Source organism: Cataglyphis hispanica, chromosome 3, assembly GCF_021464435.1.
Source record: "Cataglyphis hispanica isolate Lineage 1 chromosome 3, ULB_Chis1_1.0, whole genome shotgun sequence".
In the NCBI taxonomy this organism is placed as follows: Eukaryota; Metazoa; Arthropoda; class Insecta; order Hymenoptera; family Formicidae; genus Cataglyphis; species Cataglyphis hispanica.
This window is the reverse complement of record NC_065956.1, coordinates 6,846,846-6,868,148: the sequence shown is the minus strand read 5'-3', so window position 1 is coordinate 6,868,148 and position 21,303 is coordinate 6,846,846. Positions and strand designations below refer to the sequence as shown.

The following is a 21,303-nucleotide window of genomic DNA, read 5'->3' as shown; positions in this document are numbered from 1 at the left end:
ACTGTGGATAAATGTAGTGTTCAATTTTTTAAATCCTTTATTTTTTAATATTTAATATCAATTTCATGAAGAAGAATATTAAAATTTGATTAAATAGTGAATGATTGTGAATGCTGATAAATTGCAAAACTGCTTTAATTTATTCATAATAAAAAAGAAACGTATTTGATAATAGAAACCAAATATTATCGTATTTATATTTTGAAGAAAAGCTTATTTCATCACTTTATATAGCGATAACAAGATTTTGAACGGTATTATTTAGTGTAGATACCTGTAAGTTTCATCGTCCGCCTATCTCAAAGTGCTTTTGGCTCAATGGAACCGTTAAGGATCGAGATCGATATCAAGCGACTTCGACGATGTCCGGGTATCGACACGGTTTGTCAATCGCAGATGATCCTGCACCACAAACGAACCGCGTTTATCCCACGCTTGTGCTGTTGCAAACACCGCGATCGATATATAAGACGAGTTACGCCCTCGAGCTTGTTGAGCTTTGAACGGTAGAACGTTAAGTTACTTCCTTTGACAAACTGAAGGAAATTTACCTATATATACTCTCAGCTCAACTATGCTGAAAACAAGACACCCGCTAGAGATCTAGTAATCGCTGTAATATTTAGCTATACTTTAACATACACGATAACACATATCAAGAACAATGCGTAAAAAATATTTATTTGAAAGAATCTTTCCTCTCGTGTGATCGATCTAACAAATAACATTTTTTAATATACAATATTTCAACGTATCGCAAAAAAAAAGATTTTTATTGACAGTCTTAATCGTGAATACAGATATAATAATAAAATAATTAATGTTATTGTGTTTATGATTTGCATTCTAATGACATAATTATTATGACCGTAGATTATCATAAATTGAAGCATTACTACAACCATAACGGTCGCATCGCCATTATAAAGTAACGACGTCATTATTACTTCACGGCGTTTTATTTTATTACCGCAATGATTTCAATTAACCGTAATTTTCTCTGAACTTTTTTCGCGGTTCTGTATTACTCGAGCATATAAAGTACACAATTATAAATTATTCTGTTCGAGTTCAACGAGTTTTGACGAAAAAAAGGAAAATTTATTTGGGATTTTTTTTAATGAACTCAATAAAAGCGAAGGATTGGCTAAACAATCGACGAAATTTCCCGGACGATCAGCAGTTACGGGACTAACTTTCACGAACGTGTCGCAGAAATTCGTTGGCTAACTCAATAAAACTCTGCTCTCGTGCCGTACAAGCATCTAATAGCAGCAGCCGCCCAGTTTAGTTTCTTAGCGAAATTCTTGGATGCACAGCCCCGAAACTTTCTTCTGCTTTTTTCTTCCCTCTCTTCTGCCATATATATATATATATATATATATATATATATATATATATATATATTTCTCTCTTTCTATATTTGACTTTCAAGAAGAGTATCACTATTTCCGAAAAACCGATGCCAATAAAAAGATATTTGCCGATGCAAGCAAACATTTACTTTCCTCGAGATATTAAATTTCTCGTCAAGCGCATAAAGGATCGAAAAATGTTTTGGGGAAATAGATTGTTTAACAATTTTGAAAGATTATTCTATCGATGGTGTTTTTCAGCTAGGCATTCGTTTCGATCAATTAAATTTTATATTCGGGCGAAAATAGAATTCGCGATACGATCTTTCTCGCGACTGTTTAATTCAGAACATTAAGTATTTTTATAACTAAGTTCTTCGCGTATATAATATCAATCTCTTCTAGTGCAGTTTCTGAAATAATCTATTGTGCTATTGGAAACGGTTTGGAAACTATTATGTGGAAGAAATGTGGAGCCTATATATTGTTGAGCCAGACGCGAGAAGAGAACGTCCTCCCCGTGTCGATTTTCCTTCCTGCTGCTTATAAACGTATCTTATACCCACGTTATCCTATCCCTTTGTATCGCACAGCTTCGTTGGATACGCCATTCGTTCTTTCGCTTATAAGGCTTCGAATACAGGCGAAACTCCTCAATAAAGGCCGCATTTGCGTGTATAGTGCATTCCGCAAATAATTCAACTTGCTCCTCATGGCTTATGCGATTCGATATCGCGATGGATTGCGGACACGATCAACGTCAAACAACATTGTTGTTATTGATTAAACTTCCCTGAGCTCACGTCAAAAGGGATCCTTGACTGTTCTCGAGAGAAGTATAACATCATTCGGAAATTCGAAATTTGATACATTTTTACGCCACACATTTGCATTGCGTTTTGTTTATTTTCATGCGGCTTCCTTATGTATTTTTGAAGTACATGTGACAAAGAACGTGTATAATAAAAATCAGCGATCCAGAACGGGAGAGAGAGAGAGAGAGAGAGAAAGAGAAAGGGGTCACAATACCGATTCATGGATGGCTCGCGAGAATGAGTTTCCCACGGCTTTTGCGGAACTATCGCATGCCGGGATTTTCGCGAAATATCCGGGAAAATTGCTTTGCGTTCAAAAGCTTCACGCGATTATGGCGTAAACTCGTTCATTACAGCGATATTCACGCGAGCGAAACTACGCGAGCGCGTTCAAAAATTCGATCATCTCAATGTATGTCTCGCACCGTCTCGCGTAACTTTTGCCGAAATAGAATCCGCCGTTCTTAGACTACATTCGCCAACGTTCCTCCGATTGTCATACCGCACGGACGGAAAATCTGCAAACGAAGTTTGCAGAACTTTCCAAACTTGCAAAAGAGCTTTTTCGCTCATCTAAATAATATACCGATTTGTTCAGAATGTTTTTCAGAGATTTTTTGAAAATATTTATTTCCACAAAATTTTGCTATTTAGACGTGTTATTTAAAAGAATTTATTATAATTATAAAACTTATACGTAACAATTTTTTGTATATATATATCTAACAGCTTGTAAAATAAATTGATAACTTTAAGATATCGAAAATACTGTGGAAATTCTCTCGACAAAAAAAAACCAACTTTTGGTTTTCTTCTCAATATTCTTACATCTCAATATTCTTTTAAAATTGATCATAAGATTGAAGGGATTTTTTTTTATAATTTATTTTTTTCTTACTTTTGTTAAAATATACACTAGCGATCTTGGAAAAACAAGAAAAAGAGAGAAAGAGAGAGAGAGATGTAGGATCTATGTTTTTTTTCTCAGTTTTGCACGAGTTACTCCGGAAAGATATCACGAACGTGCAGGAAGTAGGGTTCTGCTTCCCGCGACGACAGTGCGAGTGGAAGAGATCGCCGTTACGTTCGCCATGAATTTTCATCGGGCGATGAGGCGACTCCGCTTCGCGGTGAAGCGGAGCCTAACTGATGCTCTCGCGCGCGATTTGCATAAAATGAGACCGGACAGAATCCGCAGTTCCTCTGGGACGTTTCCAGAGAACTGCCGTTCCATTATCGGACTAGGTAGCGGCGATCCCGAGACTCTAATATACCGTCGGATAAGAGGGGCAACGCGCGTTAACTCTTTGACCCCCCGCGACCGATTACCTTGGCGGCGAATGCATATCACGCACATGCTTTCACGGATTATGCTTTTTCGATTCCTGCACTTAACGTTAGGAACGCTCGGCGGTGCATTTTTATATTCATCTTAGTGGTCTGCAAGCTGCTATCGTCAGATACTGCGATTTATCACGATTTATTGTAATCTCGAAAAAAATGATAGCTTCTTAGTGTTTGCAGATTTATAGGACTGTATATTTGTAATATTCTCGCAATTTTATTATATTATATGACAACAACGAAATACTTGATAACCTGCTATGTCAGGAAATATTTCAAAGAATCAAATTTCATCAATAATGTAATGTAATAATTGTTGAATCCACAAGATATACTTATATACTTAATATTAATTTGTGATTAACTATTTTTATATAAAAATTCTTGATCGTGCTAAATGGAAGAGAAATAAGGGATTAAGATTTATATAGAGACAAAGACGGTTTGTGTAACTCCAAAAAGTTTATTATATTACATACATATTACATTCGTACTGACATTTCGGATAAAGATATTTGAGCGACGAAACCCAAAGAATCTAATATTAAGATGGTTTATTAAATCTCGCAATTCACATACATTAGAGATTGGATGAAAATTCTTTGGGCTTTTCAAACAAACATACGTAGATGATCCTAAATTAGCATTAACACATACTTTGACCGATATCTTTGCGTTCAATAAAAAGAAAATTTGCTCTTACTGTAAATTATACGCTATCTCGTTGATTACTCTCATTTTCAGGAAGGCATCTTAAGAGATGCTAATTCGGGAGTAACTTATTTTCAGGAGATCGGTGGCGCCAAGATCGATTCACCGAAACATCGTATCGACGAGAAAAATCAGGACGAGCAGAACGAGTCGTCTATTTACATCGCCAGTTCCGCCGTGTTGCATCGCAGCGGGATGTTCCCCTGTAAAAGAGAATTACGCCAGACGGCTTACGTATCGCTTTTGTGTCCCTCCTTCGAATCTTTACAAGCCCAATCTCGTCAATTTTTCTCGAGTACTCGCTAACAAACATTAAATTTATTAACGGCTCTACGAAAGTGCGGCAGCGGGACGGTAGAACATAAAAGGAATTGCGCTTGAGGATCCTCAAAAATAAACGGATCGTCCCGAGGATACATCATCTCTTTCGTTATTAAATTCCGAATATGCAATAATGGTATTCATTAGAGAAACAAATAGATATAACGCTACATCTGAAATTATCATTAAATAATTTGTGTACACACAATTATCGTTGCTAAATGATACGTTCGCGGTAAATATTCATTATATATCTTGCAGCGAACGAACGCATGGCGCAACGTCGCCTGTTCATTATTGAACGATAAATCGTGCTTCACACACCCTACCAAGTTTTTACATAATTAACTTTTATAGGTCACACATTCTTTTTGCTCTATTCCTGGTCACACATGAGTCACAATATCGCATTTTTAATTGTCTCAAAATGCTTGAAAAAGTCTTGATAAAAATTTATATATATATTCCTTGACATCTGTCAGAAAATCATCATGTACAATAGAAGTTAAGAAATAAATTTTAAACATTTTTTTTATTAAAGTCTTCGGGATATTATATTGTTAAAGTATCGATAGAATCAAAATAATCCGTATATAAGTGATGTTTAATATTTGAACGCACGCGGACGGCATTATTTACAAGAGTTTTAATGCAATTAAGAGAGCGAGGAGAGAGACGCGGGAGATTTGAGTAAAACAAATATTCTCCTTATTGCAAAGTGCTCTGGGAATAATTTCGCGACGTTACGCTTCGCTCGCTCGCTAAAAGAGAATTTCGAAATTAACTGTCGCAAATCTTCCTCCCTCCCTCCCTGCCACCCTCCCGCTACCGATATTGCCACCGCCGCGATATTTTGCTCACCGTTTAATACGTGCACCATGACGCTTGCCGGGGTGACTTTGCTCGAAGCGCATGTATAATTACCGCTATCGTTAAATTGAGCGCGCGTTATTAAGAGCTTGCTCGTGGTGCCCCGTTTACCCTTCTCGGTCTCCAGCGATACGCCACCCCTGTCGAACGTATACGCATATAAGTGAGAGCATTATTCAAGCTGACTTGCGAGAATTTTGCAAACCAAAATCCGTGTCGATTATAAAAAAAACTACGCTTTATCTCGCTCGTTTTTCGAGATACTCTGTGCCTCACGAAATACTCGTTCCACATCGCAATTCGTTACAATCGATTTTCTTCGCCGATTGCGTTAAACTCTATTACGTCTGCATCTATGTCGCGGTGAAGCAACGAGTTTTCGCAGGGTAATAGAATTGTTTGTACGAATTATCGTAAAATAGCATAGAAATAGACGATTCGTGATGTTGCAGCTGCGTGACTTGACAGAGATAATTTCGAAGCCAGCCCCAGATTACTCTAATTAGATTTTCGATTCGACTGCTTGTTCCACTATGCGTGTTTGCGTATACGAAATGCGTGCAATATACACAATTTGAACAATGATTCTATCAGCTAATTGTGCGTCACGGAGTTTAATAGACATCTGTTTGTACCTTGGACCGTCGAAATCGATCACTGCACCGGCATGATACCAAGTCACGTTGCTCGGAGGCAGATCCTGTAGTTCTATGATGCAGGTCAGGCTGATTGTACTACCTTTCTTGATATATAACTCCTGGGGACCCGTGATCTTCGCCTGTATATCTGATAGAAACAATAATCACGAGACGAGAGGAGGGGAAAATTGTGAAACAATGCCATTGGCTTTATTATACTTGAGAAATGCACAAGAGAGATCGAATTATTATCCGTTTCAGAATCCATCCGAGAGATAGATTCTACTTTATTTCAGCTAAAGCTCTCTCAACGGATCGTTGATGAAATGGTCGGCAAACCGACGGTGGACAGTGAATAGAGTTAAAACACAATTGATTCTAACAGCCGCGCGATAGACGCTCGGGGAGATCTTTAAGCGCGATTTATGAAGAAGAACGAGCCCCACCTCGCCTCGCAGAAACTTACCCAAAACCTTCAGAGTCACGGCTCTATATATCTTCGGTTCCGTATTAACCTGACACTCGTAAATGCCGGCATCCCGCGGTTGCACGTAATCTATTCGCAGATTCCAGTCGTCGGTTTCCGGATTGCTGACTACCGTAAATCTCGCGTCGCTCGTGTAAGTCGCGAACATGGACGTCAAGATGTGTAGGTCCCTCTTTCGGATCCAAGATACCTGCGGATTATTACGCACGGGGAAACCCTCCCCGTGAATAAGGTATAAGTAGCTGGCAAAGTTTGCCGTCGACCCCTTCGCTGCTGCTGATTTAATCCGTCCGCGCGCGTTTCGTTTCTCACCACGCATTATAATGAAGTCGATCCCGATGAAGACGAGAATTTATACAGACACAGAAATTGTAAATTGACAACTTCGTAGAAGAGAATTCATGCGCGTGTATCAATTTCCACAAATTTTATAATGTTGAAAAAAAAATGCGAGATATTCTGGATCTCTCTCTTTCTTTCTGTCTGCAAAAAATCTAAGAGCGAGAGAAACAGACTCTCGTCTTTATGATTGCGCGGAATTATCATAATGGTGACTCATTGTTAGAGAAGAAGCTTGAACAGATAGATAAGAATATCGATTCTCTGACTTTTCGGCTGCAAGTCATAAATGATGAAGAAATGCAGATGCTTCTCCATTCTTCTTTGATATACTTTTTTTTTTTTATCAGTCTTCTTATTAAAAAAGTTACAACAGATATTATATCATACAGAAATTCCTATTTCTAAAACTCTATGGAATCTAATAAATGTCTAATGAACACGCTACATTTGACTTGCCAGCAGCGAAAGGGTTAATGCGCGTTGCGCGAGCATCTAAGTTATTGTAGCACGCAAACCGCTTTCGAGATCGATGAAATTAACAAAGCTCGGAGAGATACGCGTGTTCGTGTGAGACTCACAGTTCTATTTCCCAAATTCTTAATGCGACAGAATAGCACTGCGGCCTGACCTCTGGCCACCGTTAACTTTTGCGGGGAATCTTTGAAAAAATAAGTCTTCTTTGTGCCGCGCTGCGACTTTTCCCCCTTTCCAAATGTATCGTTGTTGAGATGCAAAAACGCTGAAATAGAGATAAACCGTGTTGTGAAATCGCTGAATTATTATTCTCGGTAATATTCTTACCGAAAAAGAATTATTACAGATATAATTACAGATTTTTTTTCAGTTCGAATAAAAAAGATAAAATTTCTCTCCAAATTTTTCAGTATACATATATTATTAGCCGCAAGCTTTAAATGTATACGTGTACATTAATGGTATAACTAAATAATTATTATAAAAATTATACAATTAAAATAAATTAATATTTTAGATTTAATATACGTGTGTTTATTAATCTGTTTTGCACGTATTTACTTCATTCGGATATGTTTTTAGCATGTTAAAAACATGTTTAAATATTGAATCTTTCTTGATGAAAATAGTATAAATACATTTTAAATAACTAAAATACATTTTAAATAATTTTTTAATTTTGTTGACAGTCGTATATATATATGATAATGAAATTGCTAGAAATATTTTCGAAAAGTAAAACTGTAATTTTATATATTTGTCGAAGAAATTGATATGCGTTGTTATCGCTGCGATAATACGTTTACATCGTAATTTCCTCGATCCTTTAATTATAATATTTATATTTTATCTCGAGAGGGGAGTTATTAATTATTCTTTACTCTTTTCGAGAGCACGATTTTCGTTTGTAAAGAATGTTTCTTAATTATTTCATTACTTAATTTTGCATGTCTATTTGCGAAAATTACATATATCATTTATTGAGACTGAGAATATAATAGTCGATTTTATGACGATTAACATCAATTATAGTTATTTAATAATTAATCTCATTTCTATCTTATTTCTATTAATTATTAATTAATCCCATTTCTATCACTGCAGCCAGAATATAGAATGAGACAGAATTAATTAAATTTTACATAATTTGGTGATTATCAATCAATATCTCATATTTTTAAGAGAGATCTTTGTTTTTTCAACTATATTTGATTGAAAAAGTTGATGGAAATAAATTAATTTTGTAAAGTCGAATTTTTGTAAATCTCAATAATTAATTATGATCATCTTTGCAGATAATGCAGCTAAAATACGTATTGTTTAGACAAATAACTTGAGATTGGTGTTTTTCGGATCTCTTGTGTTTTATCTTTTTGAACAACGTAACAAATTCGATAATAAAAATGATTTACATCATTCTCTCGTATATCAATGTGTTTCGCGCGAGTGAAATTACTTCAGTTACAACGAGAATTACATGCGTATATAACACATAAAGCCCGGCGATGTAAAAAGCGTCTCGGGACCGTTTCTCAAGATTTCACGGAAACGCAGGACATTTACCGATGCCGCGTTCGCCGTAAAGTGGTTCGGCGTGTAACAGGTATCCGATTCCCAGGAGCAGGAGGACCATGCCGTGGAACGGGACCATTTTTCACTTCGCACTCATTTCTCTAATCTAATTCACGCGCGCCGCTCTGCGTTTGACAGCGACCTTCCCACCACCGTTCGATACAAACGATCACTCTCCATTCGCGGTCCTTCGAAAAGCACCCGCGGGATCACGCCGATCGTTGGCATAATGCCGCGTCACCTCACCCTCACCGGATTCTCGTTCGCGCTCCTCACATGCGGAAATATTACCGCGAAAGGTCGTTGACACTCCTTTTATGAAAAAATACCACAAACATAATTAATCCAGTCCTCTCACTTTTTTTATACGATCGATTCCTCGGTTATTTTATTACGAAAATTATCGATATATTAAAAATACTGTCATGTCAGAGAAAATATAGTGATCTCTTCAGAGTTTAATCCGACGGCTATCGCTGTCGTATATATCATCGATTGTTTTCTTTTTATTAATCCACGCGACTTGGGAGCGATCGCGCGGAGGAGTTAAAGTTTGGGGCAACGCGATACGGTTGCGGGCCAAGCACTGAAATTTGCTCCTCGCGGGGGACACGAAAAAGCTCTCTGAAATCCTGGCACGGTGGCGCCGTGCCCATTCCACCGAGGATACGTGCGATTGCGCCGAAAGGTCCTCCGGCATCGGATATGATTTCCCTTAACCGGGAAGAGGAGACGTGTTTATCCCACGCGCGACTATCGCAATAGTCGTACATTATCGCGATTTACCGAAGCAATCGGTGTGTATACACCTTCCCGGAGCTTCTTTTACTCTTCTCCTCTATTCCCTTTCGTAAAGTGTCCGCGGATAAAGTGGTTTACGGCGTATTTGCTATTCTGCTTCTCTTCCGAGGCAATTTCCTTCCGCGCATAAATAAGGAAATAAGGGATAAAAGAAAAAATTCCTTTTTTTTTTAACGATATATTACAGTAAAATATTTCGAAGAAATATAATATTTAAAAAAAATATTAATCAAATGCGTGTAACTTACAATATATATATATATATATATATATATATATATATAAAACTTTAGATAAAATCCATTTACACACCATCTGTTTTTCTTTAGCAGCGATATATAATCCCTGTTAAAGAACCTCATTTTTGCGACAATATTAATACTTGTTACAGCACGCACTCAGATCATTTTCGGTAAAAAGTTTTCAAAATAGGGAAGCACCGTATTATTTCTTATTATTGCACTTTGCTCTCAACTTCTTTTCGAATTTTTTATATGACAATATGTATGAAATCTTTACTCTTATGATTATCTTTACCTATGATTTTGTACGTAGTCACAGTAATTTCTCAGTTAACTCTATTTTTAATCTAAAGAAATATATATATATATATATATATATATATATATATATATATATATGTACATTTGTTTAAACTAACACAGATACATTTTCTATTTATGTAAAAATATTTCTACATTGATTAACACATGTGGAAGCACCTTGTTTCATTCGTAATTTTTACTATCTTTTTGTATAAATCTGAGGTTTTTCTCACTTACATTGGGATTGACTATCATTACATGAGAACTCGTTTAAATTATGAAAGATGAATTATGAAAAAAGAAATTAAGAAAATTAATAAATATTCCGTTGAAATTTTCGATATTTTATATTGTGTTTGTATAATCGAATAATACATTGTCTTTACATTAATCACGCACGCATAAATATAAAAATATTATATATTAAAATAGTTCTCCGATAAAATATATGCATTCATTTTTAAATTAATAATTATGCAAGATTGATCGTTCTTCTGATATATATATATATTCTGAATTTAAAAGAATTCTGTTATGTATATATAATACTATAATTGTTTCATTATAGCTATATAAAAGATATATATAAAATTTTATATGTTATATATAGTAAAATATTATGCAATAAAATAAACTATAAAAATACAACATTATAAAAATCAAATAATATTCGAAACAATTTAAAATTTAAACATTCATAATAACTCCTTTTTTTATACTCCCGTCTTTGAGCAATTTGGTATTTGTAAACATTATGTATGTATGTACCAATTGTAAATGTACCAATGTATACATTTGTATACATTGATACATTTTGTATACATACTGTTCTATATTATTTAAAACTTTAGAAACGCGACAGAAAGAATCTTCATGCTATTGATGAATTCGATGAGATAAAGATAAACTGTTTACGTTTTATCTATTGCAAAGTCACCCTTTGTACCACCCGTTTTCGATATCAATTCTATACCATGTATTTGCATTGTACCAGGAGTAGCTGCATATTTGCACATGTCGTAGATTGTAAGCGCCGCTATACTCACAGCGGTTAAAGCTTCCATTTCGACACCCGTCTTACCGGCACATCTGACTTCTGATATAATTTCCACACTGTGTAATTCCTCGATCAATCTTAGACGTACGTTTACGTAAGACAAGACGAGCGGATGACACAGAGGGATAAGGTCGGAGGTACGTTTCGCTGCCATGATACCGGCCAATTGCGCCACCGATAACACGTCGCCTTTCTTCACATTGTTCTCCGCAATCAGATTACTGATAATAGGACCAACCTTGACGAATCCTCTCGCTATTGCTGCGCGTTTACTATCGCTTTTCAATCCAACATCTACCATATTCGCTTTACCGGTCTCATCTATGTGCGATAATGATGAATACATTCTAATATTAGCATTATTTTTAAGGTACATTGGGGTATACGGTAAATATTTATATCGCATCGATGCGATGTTATACATTTTGTACTTGTGCATTTTGTGATAAAATTTCTCCATATGATTATCTGTAAAACGTAAATATATTTTACAGTTAATTTTTAATTGCGTTAACTATGCTAACGTAAAATTTTAAAAATTTACGATAACATCTGTGCACGTCGACAAAGCCGATGTATTTTAATATAGTTGTTTTTAGTATTGGTTAATTAGCATAATCATCAATTAACCTCCGATCAGAATCATTGGCCTATTTTCCATCCGAGTAAGATTGAACATTCCTGAAACATGCAGCAAAGATATGAACATAATCGGTTTGTCGACACTGCTACAGGTTACGTGAAATAAAAAAGAAAACGAGAAAAAGGAGACACACACACACACACACACACACATATCGCATACCTGCGTGTTGCTTCTTTTTCCGTGACACTGCTTTTCTTATCAAATCCTTAAGTGCGTCTTCCGAAGCTCCATTTCGCAAAGCGTCTCTAAGCGAGACTTCACCTTTTCCTTCAAATAAACATACTTTTAAATTTCCGTCTGCTGTTATTCTCAAGCGATTACACGAATCACAAAAGTGTTGGCTCATGGATGTAATAAATCCAACTTGTCCTACAAATCCTGGCACATGATAAGCCTAGCAAGGAAAACATTTGTATTTTATGTGTGTACAATATATTCTCGAATATATAATTCAATTTCAGTATCACGAAATAAACCTTGGACGTATCATTGGGCTGATTTGGCAAAGCTTGGAAATCTGGATATTTTTTTCTGATTATTCTTTTCATCTCGTCGAAAGAAACCATCTTATTTTCATTCCATTCATTTCCTTGAAATGGCATATATTCTATGAAACGTACATCGATAGGTCGTTCTTTTGTGAAATCGATAAAATCAATTATTTCATCATCGTTCCGTCCTCGCATTATCACACAATTGATCTGGTCATCAAACATTATAAATATGTAGATCACAATTATATAGACATTATATAACAAACTACACAATATTAGAAATTTATATAATTTATTATAACTTACTTTTACAGGATTATAACCAAGTTGAACAGCAAGATCTATAGAAGCCATAACTCTCATCCAACCTTTCCTGCGAGTAAATATCTCGAAACGTTCCTCTTTAAGAGTATCCAATGATATATTCAATGCATCCAATCCTGCTCTTTGGAGAGCTGGCAGCTGACGAGTCAATGTCAACCCATTAGTTGTGATTGCAATCTGTTCTAAATCTACCAATTGCTTGAGTTGCCCTAATGCATAAAATTATAAATAAACAAATCTTGAAAATATTGCAGTAACATCTCATACCATTAATGTAAAATTAATATTGAGAAATACTTTACCAACAATGTCAACAATATCCTTACGCACTGTAGGCTCACCACCAGTCAAACGTATTTTTCGTATTCCTTCCTTGACAAAAAGATCAGCTATCTGTATTATCTCGTCTGTTTTCAAAATATTTTCTTTCTTGGTCAATTTGACGCCTTCCGCAGGCATACAATATGTACCTATAATTTCATTGATAACATAAAGAAAATTATGTGCAACTTCTTGAAATATGTATAATTTATAAAAAAACTCACAGCGAAGATTGCAACGCTCTGTGACGGATATCCGGAGATATGTATGTTTACGCCCAAATGTATCTGTAAGTATTCCATGTTGCTGATCCTTTTGCAATCTCGTTCTAAGCAGCTGCAACTGTAATAAGCAAGCAAGTTAATATTACCTTGAACTATGATTATATTTTATGACTTGCACATAAAAACTTTAAGTGCTAAAGAAAAATAGAGACTATACTCTCTGGCATATGCATACTTACTCGAGTCGAGGTCTCTGCAACTGCAGCAATCTCTGTCGATGCATTTGCAGCACCATAAAGTCGCTTGACGAAATTGGACTTTCGAAACATTTATATAATATACACTAAAAATATGTATTGGGAAAGAAGAAAAAAAGAAACAACAGGAAAATCCTTAAAATCCCCTAATCCTGTTATGTTACTTGATGATAATAATCGTATATAATAAATAATCGTATATTCGATAAATGATTCGTATATTACGTATCCTTTTATGTATTATTATGCATCCTTTCAGCAAAAAACAATTATATAATTTCCTATGTCATGATATCTCAATGTTTTTCTTATAGAAAGGTGCACTGTCATGTCTATCCAATATGTCATCATCTGATAGAGTTGTTAAATCACGTGCTCTGAACGATTCGAAATAATCGTTCATTTTTTGCTTTTTTTTCTATATCATAATTTCAATTGTGCTTCATGATGAATATCAAGTGATATCAGCTGATATGACCGATATCAATCATTCTTTCATTAATTCCAATCAATCATCTGTCATGCCTGCACATGCATACAGTCCGTCACCTGTCACTGTAGCACGTGTATCGCCCAATTCATATTTATAATAGCAGAGAAACCGCACAGAGAGAAATATACGCGTAACATGACGCCCTCGTAAGTTGTGTTCAAAGTTAGAAATAGTTACTCAAACTATTGATGATACAGAAGAATAATCGATGATGATAAGTATCGATTCTTGCAATTTCAAGATATATATTTGTAAATAGTGAAACTAAGGTTAGAAAGAAGAGGATTAAAAAGAAAAAGTGTGATACCGCGTGTGATATTACGTATTTCATAACAAGACGGATAAAAGAAGAAAAAGAGATTATGTCTCTATTTCCAGCTTATTCAAATGATAAAAATGTCGAATCGACAAGTTGCGACAATGCAGGTAATTACATATTTCGAATTTTGATCAATGTTTACATGTGCAAATAATTATGAATTAAAGATAAAAATATTCTAACAAATATAGATTTAGAGAATTTTCCTATTTCTAAATAAATTTATCTTTTGATGTACGTATAATTAGTATTATATATTTTTTTTTCTTTTTAATTTTAGATAATATTTCCAACAAATGGTTGTCAAATTCAAGTTTTCCAACACAAGAATCAATTAAAAAAGAGATTTCTAACTTGTCTTTCTCTTCTTCATCCGATGAATCTTTACATGACATAGCTAGTTCAGAAAAACAAGTAAAATCCGAAACAACTTTTTTGGATACAAAGATACATACAAAGCAGGAAGAATTGAAAACTGACAAAGTGCAAAAGGCAAAGAGAAAAAGACGTACACATGACAGCAAAAGATATAAGCCAACATATGAACAAGATGTTAAAAATGTATATTTTGAAGATAAGTATAGAGATAAAGGAAATAATAATATAAATACATTCTGTCCTAGAGCGAGGCCAGCTTATGAAATTAGTGAAAAATTTATTGGATTTATTAAGCATAAGCAACCAAAAAAGGGTATATTTCACAGATATTATGTCAAAAATATTGATTCTATAGAATCATCAAAGAAAAAAGATACAGTTATCACAAGAACAATTGAAAAGGAAACTTCAGCTCAAGTTGAAAAAGTAAATGAAAATGCATTTTCTTGGAGCAAGAACTTAGAAGAGGAACAGAAGTGCAAAATTCGGGAATATAATGAACAATTGACAAAAGATCCACATAATGTTGATCTTTGGTTACAATACATCAACTTTCAGGTATTAAACAAAATATTTTTTATAAATTTAGAGTTTTATAATATATATTGTAATATTATAATAATTGTAATATAATAATAATGTAATATATGATATGTTATAGAAAGTTAAAGTTTAATAAAATTTTAACATCAATTTCCAGGATATTTTGGTTCACTATCAAAAACACCAATTAACCAAAGACATACATCGATCTACAGTGCTGAAAAAGTTATCTATTGTTGAGAAAGCACTTGAAAAGAACATAGACTCCAAGGAATTATTAAAATTAAAATTACGTTTTATGACAGAGTTAACACCCTCTGATGAACTGTCTAATCAATTGGAAGGATTAGTCAATAAAGATTCAGGAAACATTGTATTGTGGCAACACTTCATTATGGTTACACAAGCTTCAGTAGCAATGTGTACTGTACCACGAGTATTGGATTTGTATTCCAAGTGTTTTTGCGTTTTGAGACAACGCGCGAGAACAAATCCTTCTGTCTATGACGCACAATTGTTATGTAAGTAGGCTTAACACCAATAATTTAATCATTTAATTAAATTTTTTTTTATACTAATTTCTTATATTTATGTTTTATCTAGATATGCTATATCAATGTTTAACTTTCTTAAGGCATACAGGATTATGGGAACAAATGTGGGAAACAATACGTTTAAATCTGAATTTAAATCTGAACTTAAATAAAACTAGTTTATCCTTTCGTGGATCCATAGATGAAAAGAAATTAAGTGAGTATAATATAATATGCCTTTATAAGATAAAGAAGACTTTTATTAAGTAGAGATTTAAATTGTAAGGGAAATAAATTCAAGTTATTTATATCAAATTATTAAATATCAGATATTATAATTAAGAAGTAATTATTATATGAAAATTATAAAATTTATTATGAAATTAAATATATTCTTTGATATAAATTCAATAATAATATCTAGCAAACAAATGTAATGTGAAAATTGCTATATGTATTAATATTAATAATTATATATATATATATATATATATATATATATATATATATATATATAAGAATCTAAAATATATATATATATAGAATCTAAAAAATTTAATGGAGAATAGTCTTTTGATATTCTAATAATATGCTGTTAGTCATTGTTTTTAATAATAATGTTGAATTTTAGTTGGAATGGAAGAGATAATATTGATGTCTCGACTACCACTTAATCAACTATGGCAAAGGACAGAATCATTACGAGAAAATTGTCATTGGATTAGTGTCAATAGAGACGAATTAGAATTGGTTGGAGATTCTCGAAGGTTTATTTTACCTGAAGATGTAGCAGATTTTGTACATCCTATTCTCTCTCGTAATTCGAATTTTCAAATGGCTATTTACTCTCTTTTGTGCCTAAAAGTACCACTTCTACCTTGTCGGGACTATTATATAAATGTAAGCTAAATTATCTTGTTCAAAAACCTTAAATATACAGTTTTATAAGTAATTAAAAAATGTAAAATTATAAAAATGTAAAATTAGAAAAACTATTGAAGAAAAAAATTATGGAGCATATTTAAAAAATAAGATTTATAAAAAAATAATATTTTATATTTTTATAGAATTTATTATTGAAAGACTTTAATTGGGGAGTAGAATCTTTGGAAGTATTGCTTCCATTTATGTATCCTATGGCAGGTGAAATGGCTGGTCATAAACAAAGAAAAGAATTATTAAAGGATATTCTTGAAGGTCGTTTAACATCAGGTCCCCAATATCTTAAATTTCATCCAGCACAAGAACCATATCTGGATTTTGTACGTAAAATATTCCATACAATCGCGGAAAGTTTATCTTCGCTCCAACGAACGAGTATATATGTTTGGTGGTTGCGGTTGGAAAGATTACTAGTTTCTCTCAGCAAAGATGAATCTTTAAAACATGACAATAAGTAAGATTTTTGTTTATCTAAATATTTAATAGATTTAATTAAACACGCGATATAAGCATGTGTTTCTTATTACAGAGGAAAAAAACTGAGAACAACATTGAAAGAATTTTTAAAAAAAGATGAAAACAGAAATAATTTGTATTTTTACAAGGAATATGCCTTAATAGAATTGGAAATGGGCAGATTCAGTAACTGTATGAATATCCTTGAGACTGCCATTCAATCTCAAGGCACATGCCCTTCTACAATTACCAACAAGTGTGAGAGAGCAGCGCTTTTTAACGTGTACAGAACATTTATTGAAACCTTACTCGATAGTAGAACATATAACGAATCGCATAGGCAATGGATATTAAAAGTCTTTGGTCAAATGATACCTAGTAAAAACGAAAATCAAGACTCATTGATTGAAGCGTATTTATATTCATGTGTACAAGACTTTCTGCAAGCTTCTCCTGATGAGACTGAAAAGGATACTTTTTTTCTATCAAACTTACAATGCGACGCGATTGTATGTTATACTTACTTTCTATACATTAAAAATGATGATATCCAAAGTGTTATCAAGATATTGAGAAACTGTATTGATCATTCCAAGGATTATCCTTACTTACAGGTACCAAATTAATATTTTGTCACAATGTTAATTTTTAATACATACTGAGAGATATAAACAAACTAAAATAATTATTTTTAAATTGTTACAGGAAATGTTATACGAAAGTCAAATTGCAATTTTGCAATTACATTATGAACGGACTCAAATATTGGAGACTGTGTTGAAAGAGACTCTAAGCGAAGTTTTAAATATATATCCAAATAATTTTTATGCTCTTTCTGTATTTGCTGGCATAGAGGTAAAAGCATTATATTTCACTAATAATATATAATAATACTTATTTTAGGATTTTATGAGGAAATTATTAAATTCATCAAGTTACAAACTTATTATTGTTACAGAGTGAATTACCGACCTGGAGATTTAATAGTAGAAGCTCTGAAATTGAATTGTGGCGAGCCTTTGCGATGTGTCTAGCCGCTCGCAGACGTATTAGTCTTTTAATGAAACTTGATCATCCTGATGCAGTAAATGCTGCATTGAATAAGCTATTATCGTTTCATTTAACACTTTCTAGGTAAGATAAAAATAGAATTTTGTAACTTTCAAAACTATTAAGTGATTTGTGACTGCAATCCTTTTTATATTATGTATACAGAGAGTTTCAAAAAGATTGGGCTCGCTTGGCTGCATATAGTCTTCCTCATCAATCAAACAAAAAGTTCCTATAAAATGCTGTTTCCAAAATGTTTTGTTAAAAAATTAATGTCAAGTTAAAATTAAAGAAATAAATTCTGATATTAACGTAATATACTAATATTGTTAAATATACCCACTAAATATTTAATAAATACATATCTATTACATAATACATATTAATATTATTAAATAGAAATCTAAATAATTAATAAATTACGTTATCTCTTAACTTGACATTAACTTTTTAACAAAGCGTTTTTACATGTTTACTTTTTTGTTTATCTTGATGAGAAAAACTTGTCTACATATAGCTAATTCAATCTTTTGGAAACATCCAGTATATTTCATATATATATTATACACATACACACACATACATAATATACTATGAAATATACTGGGTGTTTCCAAAAAATTAAGCTAGTTATATGTAGTCAAGTTCTTCTCATGAAGATAAATAAAAAAGTAAACATCTAAAAACGGTTTGTTATACAAGGAAGTTAGTCAAATTAAGAGATAACGTAATTATATATAAATTTGTTGCATAGTATTCTAACATAAAACTGTTTTCAGAGTACCATCAATTAGATGTTGTCCATTATTGTGGAGACTGTATATGTTCTTGCTTCGAGAACATAATTTATGTGAAAAAAAGGGAGAAGAAATTTATCACGAGAGCGTCACACAGTGTCCATGGGCAAGAAGCATTTACATAGATGCAGCTGAAGTAGCACCTCAACTTCTTACACAGATTCAAGATTTGATACGCGAGAAAGAATTAAGATTGCATGTCACACCCGAAGAATTAGATATTCTGCGCGGATAATTTAATTATTTAATAGCTAGAAAGGAAGGTATATATCAAAAAATATATAATACTTACTATTTTATGTAAATTTTCTATTATAATAAGTTTATTATTTATAAAAGTATTGCAATTGTAAACTTGTACAGTACATAAAGAAATATTTGAGAATAATGAATGTGTATATGTATATATATATATATATATATATATATATATATATATATAAATCTTATATTTTACAATATATAAAATAAGAATCATAAGAATTAAAATAAAATATAGAGTGCAATTTGTTTCACTTCCACATATAAAAACAAAATATTGTGTCATATGTAACATGTTATATATGTTAAAATATATATGCAACACACATATATGACATAAATATAATATATATAATATAATATAATATATTATGTTTACATTATGAGCATGTATATCAAGAGACAGTAATGTCTCTATAGGCTGTACAGTGATGTATCTATACGCAAGATGCCAAATTATGAGTGCCCTTAGATTATTTATTGATTCTTAGTAGCAGTTGTATTAATCAAGTTCCTAAAATAAGCTTAATCAATAGCTTGAATTTTATATATATAAGAAAAATATCTTCATTATTGCTCCATGTATGATCTGAACAAAGATATATATGATAAAAATTTCAATGTAAAAATTTTTTATTAGGAACCGTTGTCGTCAATGTCATTGTTCTTATAGTTTTTTCATTTATATACATATATACACAGAAAAATTCTTGTATAATATACTAACAGTCCAAGTAATGTTCACATCTAGAAGTCAGTAGTTAGATTACTGATAGAGATTAAAAAAAATTAAGTAAGCATTTTCTTAAAACAAATTGGAAAGGTCATGTTATTTTGAATCAAGTGTATCGTTTTCTTATTACAACAATCAATAATAACATTCTACAAACACGCGTATTTTTTCCAATAACAAAACTAACCTGAAATTAATGGCATATACGCGTCACTATGCGCGTATTTTTTTAATATAACAATGTAAAATAGTTTTTACAAAAACAAATTAAATGAAAAGAGCATGTTGAAAGCCAATTACTACTTGTAATATCGTATATATAATTCTCTAATCATACTTATTATATATTTTTTATTACAGTATTATGAAGATCCTGTAATAAACATCACACACATACTTCTTAAAAGATGGATTTAAAAGCTACAGTTATTTCTGGAGAAGCTCCAGAGTCTGATGATGATGCATCAATCATTGCCACTGTATGTCATTGTGTCACGCTTCATAATTTTTACTTTTTGAATTTAATGAGTAATGAAATATGTATCCACATATTTTGTTATATATATATAGGGTTTAGGATTTCCCTCTATGCGAGAGCACCATCAACTTATTGTGGTACTATTATCTCTGGTGAAGCACCCGAATCTGATGACGGTGAGTTTATTGAATATTTTTCTCAAAATTTAAATAAAAATAAAAATTAAATCTTTTTATTTCTCTTAGATTTAACAAGCTTGAGTAGCATTAGTGGAGCGATGGATGCCATGGCTTGTCCTCCTTATACAGATCTTAAAATATCAAAATCTAAAAAGAGTTCTATCAAATACAATAGTTTACTTCACAAAAAATTACGTAAGTGACTTAACAATCATGATATTTTCTAATTTATTTTATATTTTTTTTCTATATTTATAAGAATATTATATAAAATATTGCAAACCATTATATATATTATGTCTTATGTTTAACAGGATGTTTAAAATTGATAAGTACTTTATTTTTGTTAACATTCTTTTATTAATATTACAGTAGTATAATATGTGCATAACTATGGCTAAACAGTATTACATATTTGTGTGTGGAATATTGACAACTTAATTCTTTAATGATCTGTATTTCTATTGTAACTCAATTTCAATTTATTGCATCTAAAATTTGATTGCGCATAATTATATTATATTTCTAATTTACACTGTACAA

The 21,303-nt window shown here is 32.5% G+C and overlaps 3 protein-coding genes across 6 annotated transcripts; 1 reads left to right on the top strand and 2 right to left on the bottom strand.

Annotated features, from left to right (window-relative positions):
• Nucleotides 1-3,975: 3,975 nt before the first annotated feature.
• Nucleotides 3,976-9,771, bottom strand: LOC126848170 (inactive tyrosine-protein kinase 7-like). 2 transcript variants are annotated; one of them, XM_050588830.1, is made up of 6 exons: nt 8,921-9,771; nt 7,462-7,622; nt 6,521-6,731; nt 6,052-6,202; nt 5,408-5,556; nt 3,976-4,428 (listed from the first exon to the last, which is right to left on the bottom strand). In XM_050588830.1, the coding sequence occupies exons 1-6, from the start codon at nt 9,006-9,008 to the stop codon at nt 4,328-4,330; spliced, it is 861 nt and encodes a 286-aa protein (XP_050444787.1). In that variant the 5' UTR covers nt 9,009-9,771; the 3' UTR covers nt 3,976-4,327. The 2 variants fall into 2 exon arrangements, with proteins under 2 accessions (XP_050444787.1, XP_050444786.1); XM_050588829.1 differs by having other exon boundaries at nt 3,976-5,556.
• Nucleotides 9,772-10,962: 1,191 nt separating this feature from the next.
• On the bottom strand, nt 10,963-14,158 carry LOC126848143 (molybdenum cofactor biosynthesis protein 1). 3 transcript variants are annotated; one of them, XM_050588773.1, is made up of 8 exons: nt 13,581-14,158; nt 13,342-13,459; nt 13,099-13,266; nt 12,779-13,005; nt 12,455-12,679; nt 12,138-12,372; nt 11,963-12,013; nt 10,964-11,800 (listed from the first exon to the last, which is right to left on the bottom strand). In XM_050588773.1, the coding sequence occupies exons 1-8, from the start codon at nt 13,668-13,670 to the stop codon at nt 11,187-11,189; spliced, it is 1,728 nt and encodes a 575-aa protein (XP_050444730.1). In that variant the 5' UTR covers nt 13,671-14,158; the 3' UTR covers nt 10,964-11,186. The 3 variants fall into 3 exon arrangements, 2 of the variants coding, with proteins under 2 accessions (XP_050444732.1, XP_050444730.1); XR_007687212.1 differs by having other exon boundaries at nt 11,658-11,800; nt 11,877-12,013; nt 13,581-14,157; XM_050588775.1 differs by lacking the exon at nt 11,963-12,013 and having other exon boundaries at nt 10,963-11,800.
• Nucleotides 14,159-14,263: 105 nt separating this feature from the next.
• LOC126848126 (nuclear exosome regulator NRDE2) lies at nt 14,264-20,579 on the top strand. The gene is made up of 11 exons (XM_050588740.1): nt 14,264-14,517; nt 14,691-15,346; nt 15,489-15,852; nt 15,935-16,081; nt 16,496-16,764; nt 16,932-17,260; nt 17,336-17,876; nt 17,968-18,117; nt 18,221-18,396; nt 19,092-19,372; nt 20,464-20,579. The coding sequence occupies exons 1-10, from the start codon at nt 14,454-14,456 to the stop codon at nt 19,342-19,344; spliced, it is 2,949 nt and encodes a 982-aa protein (XP_050444697.1). The 5' UTR covers nt 14,264-14,453; the 3' UTR covers nt 19,345-19,372; nt 20,464-20,579.
• Nucleotides 20,580-21,303: the final 724 nt, after the last annotated feature.